This window comes from Salvelinus namaycush, chromosome 5, assembly GCF_016432855.1.
Source record: "Salvelinus namaycush isolate Seneca chromosome 5, SaNama_1.0, whole genome shotgun sequence".
Taxonomy (NCBI): Eukaryota; Metazoa; Chordata; class Actinopteri; order Salmoniformes; family Salmonidae; genus Salvelinus; species Salvelinus namaycush.
In genome coordinates this window covers 21,833,393-21,841,952 of record NC_052311.1, presented here as the reverse complement: position 1 = coordinate 21,841,952, position 8,560 = coordinate 21,833,393, and the positions used below count along the sequence as shown (strand labels likewise).

Here is an 8,560-nt window from a genome sequence, read left to right as displayed (position 1 = left end):
TATGTACTTTGTGAAGTTCGAATAAAATAGTAAAACTCTTTACAAATTAATTTATCAACTAAAGCGCCGATTTGATCATTCTGAATGTGAGGCTTATTGAATATGGTGTAGGCTTATTCAATAATGTACAATATAATTAAATCCCTGTTGATGGATGCATTAATTTGGATACAGTTATTTTTTTCTGATCATAAACAACAACAAATGCTAATTGCATGCCCCCATCCTGGCCAAATTTGGGGGTGTTTGAACCCCATAATAATGGACTGGGTTTATGTAGTGCTTTTACATGTGCTCAAAGCGCTTTATATTGTGTGGATGATAATGTTTGAAAATGAATGCTGTATTCTATACATCCTGTTTTCTGAAGTGCCCTGACTGTATGCTGCTAAATGAAAATATCAAATAGCCTACCCTACAATATTATCACAAAACATTATGGCCTAGAGATGCATTCAATCCGACCTGCGGAAGGAACGGTTATAGCGCAATGGACATTTATTTAGGTAATTTCCGATTGAGCCGACATAGTTTATGCAGCGTTTACAGTGAATGTGGACATTGCCTTTCAAAGTTGCATTGCAGAAAACGGGCACTCCAATTCTATCTAGCACAATGTCATAGCTACACATAGGCCTACTCACTTGCATCCTACCGAGCACCAAAGCCTATGGTGTCAAAATATCAATGGGACGTTGCAGTCACATGGTCCATTAATGAAATATGCAAGGAATGTGACCCATGTACATGTGATTTGGTACCAGAAAAGTAGCGTAGCCTACCTTTCACAAAAGCAGACTAATTCACACGAGATTACTCAGATTTGCATTGAATTGACCAGAGCAAATAACTTGAAACAAAAACAAACCCATGTCAATTGAAATTCCGTCTTTATTACAATTCACAGAATGGATAGATAACATCATTAAATATATTTTATCTAAATGATACAAAATACAACATATAATAGCAAAGCATTCCAGTGCACCTTACAAGAAAAGAAAACTCTTTCTCCTTCTTTGCTCATTGGGTACAGTCCAGATTTTTCTATCCATAGCCCTACATTGACTTAATGCACCCACGCACCTGCTACTGTATTGTGGCCATACCGATAGCAACGAAGGGGCTCCTAGAACAGCTTGTTTACTGGAGTGCACACCCCAATAAATGGAAAACAAGTTTAGGTCAGTTGATGCTGAGGAACCGTGTTAACATTGAGCAGAATCAATGTTGCATTCTGTATTCGATAGAAAAGCGGCCTCGCTTCTGATTTAAGTCCCCAAGTTTAATTTCTCTTTCAGTACACTTGTATTGGCTGAAATCCCATACTCCTGTTCTGTGCCGACAACTCTTTAGATTTCGATCAAGGGCTTTCAATGGTTTTTCGGTTGGGCTCTGATAAAGGAATGGTTTTTGGATCCAAGTATGCAAAAGCAAATGAATGTGTCCCTTTAACTGCAAAATACTTTGCATCTAGTAATACATAGAACTTGAGTTTGGCCCTTGCCGTCACAGAGCCTATTAGGAAGATGTATAAGTCTGGTGTCAGGACAATTATAGTACTTTAATAAATTCCACCATCAATTCATTATAGTAGTAGTGCAGAACATGTGGAACAAGAGGGGTTGTCATATTGGAGTTTCACTCTCTCATGAGACCTCCTTCCTTGACTTCTTCATGGTCATTATGAGAAACATAGATTCTACTGAGAAGTAAAGATGATTCTTCATGCATTGATTAGAGCTACATATTTCTCTTACATCCGACTAGTCCAGACAATTACTCCATGTGTGTATCTGATATGTGGCTCCTTGGATTACAACTAACCTTGTGTATCTGAAATGTGGCGGACAGAGAAAATCCAACAGATATGCTTCCTGTAAATCAGAAATGTTTCCTGTATTATTGAGGCTGCTGTCTTTTCCAGTTCCCTAGCTAATGCAATTGAGTAGCTTATGTCTGGCCTTGCCTTACATTGATTTATCCCCACAACCTGGTTAACTTCATGTCACATTAAGGCAAATTGATAGGCGGAGAAGGGGAAAAAACAATGTTAGGGAAGATGGTTCATGAAATAAATCTCAAACAGATGTTGGAACCATAATCATAATGTGCCTATATTGACTTCTGGCTTTAGAATTGACCATATAAAGATATTTTATTCAAACATTAGACATGTGTGTACTTTCTGGCTAAAGTTCTATTTCCTTCTACACTGTATAGGCCTAGGCTACTTTTCTGACTGACTTTTGTGGACACTCACTGTAAATACATATCAACACACATAATAGAGATCATTCATATGATTGTGTGACATAAATATGCATATTAGGCCTATATCCACATACATGGGTATTTTATGAATACATTTGATCGACTGCCCGAAAGCTCAGCCACAATTAAATACATTTTTGTGTGCGGAGACTATTTCCTGTTTCTCCAGTTTTGCCTTTTGCCTCCAGCACCTTCACAAATCAGCTATGAGTGTGCGGTAGATTCTGCCTATTAGGAATACATTTGGGTAAAACCAATAACATTTGTCAAACAGGATTATCAGTTATTGAAGTTGCACAATTCAGACATACCTGTATCTTGGTGACGTTGTAGGCCAAGTCTTTGATTCCGAAGCAGCAACATTTCATTGTCATAATGTCATCAAAAGGAGCTAAACAATCTTGCGAGCTATTTGACAATTACCAGTGTAATTACAGTTATTTAAAACATAAACCTTTATGTACACATAAATACAGTTTCCTAAATACAGCTGTGTGTCGTCCACGCAGGGCGCGTTCTCCGATTACGCGTGTCTGGGAAGATCTTCCCACACGGTCTGTCAACCGTGGATTGAGTTGACAGTCTCAGAAGGACCCTGCGATGGCAAGATCTCGCCAACAGATGGCGCACTCCGACTACGCTCGAGAAACTAATTGCCAAAAGCCAGGGAATGAGTATAGCTTTCAAAGGCTACGTTCCTCTGTCGAACGGTCGAACGGATGACTGAGGTATTGCTGCGGGGTGTTGACATTCACTCTGCTTTCTTGATGAATATCTGAAGTGCAAGAGGAATAGCATTTGAGACAAAATCGTATACATCTATCTGTTTGAGGTATATATTCTACTTTGCATTAGACCACTTTGAAGCCTGAAAACATCTGACCAACTTAGATTTTTCAGTGAACTATCACTTTAAGTTGCCTAAAATACAAGGGATTCTTTATTAGACAAGGCTTCCAAGGCTCTGTGGTGAACGGGTGATGGCTGGGCCGGCTTACCTCGCTCAGGATGACCCAGACGGGGCAGTCTGTGATCACAGAGAGACGAAGGGCTTCCAGGGGCCCGAATGTGGGATCCACCTCCCCCTCGGCGATCCCATTATGGAACACTCCTAGAGGTCAGAGAGAGAGAGAGAGGATCGATATATCAGACCAACATAACCAATAGACTGTGGCTGGACATCTATAGACCCCTTTCTGTGTTTACAAACATTGTCGCACGAGGGCGATGCGTGCAAGCTGGTGGCAGAACAAGGGGGAATTCTTATAGAATGCCAGCAACTGGCCAAAAAAGCCTCTATTTACATGTTGCTTATGGATTGTAATTGGATTATAATTGGATTTTAAAGTTCGTATGAATGTCCTGCTTAATATAATGTTTGTGTCATCATCGCAAATCAGCTGCATTATACTTAAAAAACACTTCAACTTCAACCAGTAAAGTGGCTCTTTGGCTAGCTTTTGCTACAGGCTACAGTATATCAATGAGCATTAGCATTCTAGCAAACAACTGCTGTATCCAAAATTGTTATTTTGGATACAGAGATCACAACCAAACAGAATCTTAGCGACTGTTCAGGCAAGAATCAAAACATAATTGTAAGCGTACGAGAATCCCAAAAAGTTATTTTATTTAGAAGTAATAAAAATGTAAATCTAAGCTATGTTGAATGGGCACAGATGGCGATGGCTTGCTTACTGCAGCCAAGAGTCGCATGCATCTGTGCATCGTGTACTGAAAAAGGGTCTATTGACTTTGTCAATAAACACTGTAGTCATGATGAAGCATTGCATTTCATTTGTACCTCAATAAATACTGCATGGGCTCCTAAATTCTAACAGAGAGCACATTCGATACAAGATATGTTGTGTTGACATTTCAATTGGTTCAAGGCAAGGCGGTGGTATCAAATATGACCATAACATGCATTCAGCTTGCTATGCTTTCTTTGTTGATCTACTACTGAAATGCTAACAATACACAATGAATTCTCTCTCATATCAATCTTGTTACACAGTGATAGAGTGAGTTCTATGGTTTAGGTTACACTATGCCTGAAAGTAGAGCTGGAGGGAGAAGAACCTGGTGAACATTTGATAGCAATATCGCACAATTAATTGATTTGGTCCAAACGTGAACTACTGTGCCAGATTGATATTGATTCCCCCTTGAAATATTTATGAATGAGCGGGAGTGCTTGTAGTAATTTATATGCTGTCAGAAGGAGTACCTCTTTCAAGGGGATGAAAGCCTGTCTCTGTGTTACGGAGACAGTAATCACTGGCCTGGGGATGTGTTTGACTACTCAGAACACGCATCCTCACTCGCTGTCTACTCCCTTCCTTCCTTCCTTCATTGAATTAATCAACAATCTGTATGTCAGTGGATAGATAATAGTGTACATGAAAGCAAGGTCTCTGCCCTATTGCATAACAAATCCACTCCTCAGATCTCTAATTAAGGAAGGAACGATGGTGTATCTAACACTTTGCCACCGATTCAATTGTAACGGAATTGAGCTCAAACCCGTATTTCTACCTTATGTTAACTACATTTAACCCATCCTCCTATTTCAATATGATATAAAACACTGTAATGTCATTAAATCCAATTATCTTCAATGAGTACCATGCTATCGTTTTAAAGCGCACCGGTGCAACACTTGTCTTGCACTTCACGCAATTTCAGAAAGAGCACCTAAGGTCCTCTAAAAACTGTGAAGGTAGTCCTTATCTACTCTTTCCGTCCTCCTGTGAAAGTCCTAGACGGTGCAGCAGCTAATCATGTGTTGGAGCCCTCAGTAATTGAGTGAGATGGATTTGTCAGGGGCCTGTGTATGAGTGTATGTGTGTGTGTTTGTGCGTGTGTAATTTGTCAGGGCCTGTCTTAGTCCATGTGAACTATTCCTGTTTGCCAGTACCGGTTAGAATCTGGCACAAGGTTTTGTTAGATGAAGGGGACTGACGAATGGATGGATGAAAACAAAAGGGAAAGAATTTTGGAGGGATATCTTGGCAGGGAGTACAGTGTTGGATTCTCTAAAAAAGATGACATCATTTTTATGACAGTGGAGTCCTTTGTTTGGCTTTGGGTGATTCTTTCTGCAGTACTAGTTCTTAACACTTCTGATAAATACATCCCCAGTACTAACAACCACCTATTGAAACATGTCCTTGATAGCACGGCACTAATTTAATTCTGGGTCATTTTCATTAGAAGGTACAGTAACAAAAATTTTGCTACGGAAAGCAAAATACTCACCTATTCTGATAAAGCCATCCTCTGTTCTGTGGTATTTTGGTGTTTTCTCTCTCCCCTCTTTCAAGGCCTCTTTTTCTGACTGGATATTCTGTAGGAGAAAGAGAGAGAGGTGTGTGAGGAACACAACACAGGAACACATATACGCTTGCACGCGTGCCGAATACAGACACACACACACAACCAAGATCAATGCAGGCAGAAACCCTGTTTGATCTGCACTCAGATCATAGCTAAAATCTACTGTATACATCATCAACCAATGCATTGACAACAGCAAACTCCTTGGTACTGACCTCCTTTTATCTCCAAATTCAGTTAGTAAATCACACACACACACACACACACACACACACACACACACACACACACACACACACACACACACACACACACACACACACACACACACACACACACACACACACACACACACACACACACACACACACACACACACACACACCTGACGGCACTAGTCGTGAACTCAGATCAACCTAACTTTGACCTCTTGTCTTACAACATAAAAGCGAGAAAGATATCAATGGGTCATCATAGTTAATACAGCGGGACTCTTTAGTGTTGCTGCTGGGTCATAGCAATTGATGCTGTTGGAGAAATATCTGTTTGACTCGCTTATCTAAAGCAATGAAGGAGAAAGGACACGAGGACGGAGTGAGGGAAAACAAGCTGACCTTTTGTGGCAGGATTTTCCCTTTCTGTTGGTCCTCTAAATAGAAATCAATGTATGCCCAATCACACAAGTAATTACAGATGTAGGATCTTAATTTGACCTATATTGTCACAGCAAAATAATCCTGCAGCAACAGGATTTGAACGTTTAGTGCATAATGTTGCTTGATCGGTGGTTAGGCTATTTGCTACATAAAGTAGGCTCCATAAAAGTGCAATACTGTTAATATAACCGTGTGTTAGTGTGGGTTTTCAGTGGATTTATGTAAGTCACAAAGCTCATCTGTACTCTCAGTAACACAACAGTGATCAAATTAAGATCCTACTGTACATCTGTACGCTACACTGTAAAAATATGACATTTCCCTCCTCCCGCCGTTTAACTGCACCTGACAGCGTCTCTCTCTCTCTCCCTCCCTCTCCATCATCTTCTTGTTTTCTTCTTATCTTTCCTCGTCTTTATTCTCTCTGTCTTTCCTTACCTTTCTTTCCTCAATCCTTTCTTCTCCATTCTAAGACCAGAATAACTTGTTATGACTCTAAAGACATGTAACACTTCTACTCATCATTAACACTTCTACTCATATTCTTCCCATAGGAGGAACAACAACAACAACAACAACAAAAACAGAAACACCTCCACCCTCTTGCAGCATTACAGGGTCTCAATGACAGTCAGGTGTAGGGAGAGATTGAATGAGTGAAGGAGGGAGAATAAATAATAAAATAGAGATAGACAGAGAGGGAGGAGAGAGAGGGGGGGAAAAAATCCAGCTATTAATCTGTCGCGGCGAGCGTCAGTTTGCGGAACTTAATCTGAAATCCCCGCCTCGCCTAGCCACCCTGCCGGGTGAAAGCTCTCAAACCGTGGCCGGCGGGAGACTGATTTGATTACCACCGCCCGGGAGTCCTCTTTTTCTCTGTTTCTTTCTCCACAATATCTCTCTTGTACTCTCTTTTTTTGAGAGAGAACCTCACTCTGTCTTGAGTCATTTCTCATCTCTTCTCTGTGTCCTCTAGGGCTTAAACACTGTGGGTGCTCGCCCTTAAACGTGGCTTATGTGCTCCTATGTCAACCAGATGGAAGCTGACTTCATATGTCTTTCCACTTGAGAGAATTATATCTTTCCACTTGAGGAAGAGTGATGTATCCAGTGTGGCTTCCCAGGAAATGGGCTGTTTCTCAATAGAAACAACACAAAATAATAGAGATCTTCTGAAAGTATATGATCTTGAGACCCTGTATGTAACAATACATCCCTGTAGAATGCTTTCGACACCTTGTAGAGTCCATAGCCTGACAAATAGAGGCTGTTCTGAGGGCAAAGGGGGTGTTCCTAGTGTTTGGTATACTCAGTATATGTAAGGGATATTGAACAATATGGAAGGTGTGTTCCACGACGCGTTAGCGGACTTTCCACGGAGTTGCATTATTTTCCAGAATACGCATAGAGCCCGGGGTTGACTAGTGAAATTTATTTGGATACATAACAATGAGGCACGATTTAGCCTGGCATAGAAAATGGGCTCTCTCGTCTGGGACAGGATGAATCAGGCTTATAGTGGCGAGCCTCATATGGCAAGATAATATATGGTAAAGGTTATGTAATGGTAATAATGTGCTGGGATTGAATCGGGTAAATAGCGGTGAGACTCACGTCAAAAGGCAGCACCTCCACAGTGGTGTTGAACAGCTTGTCCCCTGGGTGCTCAATGTTCCCGCTACGGAAGAAATACCTTGAAAGATAGAGATAGATCGATAGATAGATAGAGAGAGAGAGAGAGAGAGAATAACAAATGGGGAGATGTCAATTTGATATTCAACACAAATTGATCCACCACGATCATCATCATCATCATCATCATTATGGGTGCCCACTTTTCTTCAGACATGGACTTTTTTTTGGTGCCATGAAAATGTTTAAAATTAACTTGTCTCAGCAGCATACATATTTGATGCAAAGACTAGAAATGGCTTATTTGGTGAATATTACTTACCAAGCCAAGCAGAGCTGTTTGTTTTATCGAAATACAAATTATCCTGTGCTTTTTCATTAGGCACATAGGCACATAAAGACACAGCTTGGCTCCATATGTAACCGCAAAGCGTCCACGATGTGCTTGCATATGGGCTCACCCAGAAATGTTACTTTTGTAACTGAATCAAAACATTTTAACTATTTGACTTAACCGATTGATGTTGGGAAAAGAAATATGACAAAATGCAGAATGGGGGCGGGGGTTATTTCACAGATTGAATCATAATATATTAGGCCTACTGATTATTTCTCAATTGCAAGCTACTCATTGACAGGCCTCGAGCTACCGGACTTGA

The 8,560-nt window shown here is 40.6% G+C and overlaps 1 protein-coding gene across 1 annotated transcript in view; it reads right to left on the bottom strand.

Annotated features, from left to right (window-relative positions):
- Nucleotides 1–873: 873 nt before the first annotated feature.
- LOC120048047 (alpha-1,3-mannosyl-glycoprotein 4-beta-N-acetylglucosaminyltransferase B) overlaps nucleotides 874–8,560 on the bottom strand; it is a 182,480-nt gene continuing 174,793 nt past the window's right edge. The window contains exons 12-15 of the mRNA XM_038993728.1: nucleotides 7,884–7,962; nucleotides 5,536–5,623; nucleotides 3,273–3,385; nucleotides 874–3,049 (exon numbers count right to left, since the gene is read on the bottom strand). Of these exons, the coding sequence (XP_038849656.1) occupies nucleotides 3,026–3,049; nucleotides 3,273–3,385; nucleotides 5,536–5,623; nucleotides 7,884–7,962 (304 nt within the window). The 3' untranslated portion in view covers nucleotides 874–3,025. The remainder of the gene's footprint in view (nucleotides 3,050–3,272; nucleotides 3,386–5,535; nucleotides 5,624–7,883; nucleotides 7,963–8,560) is intronic.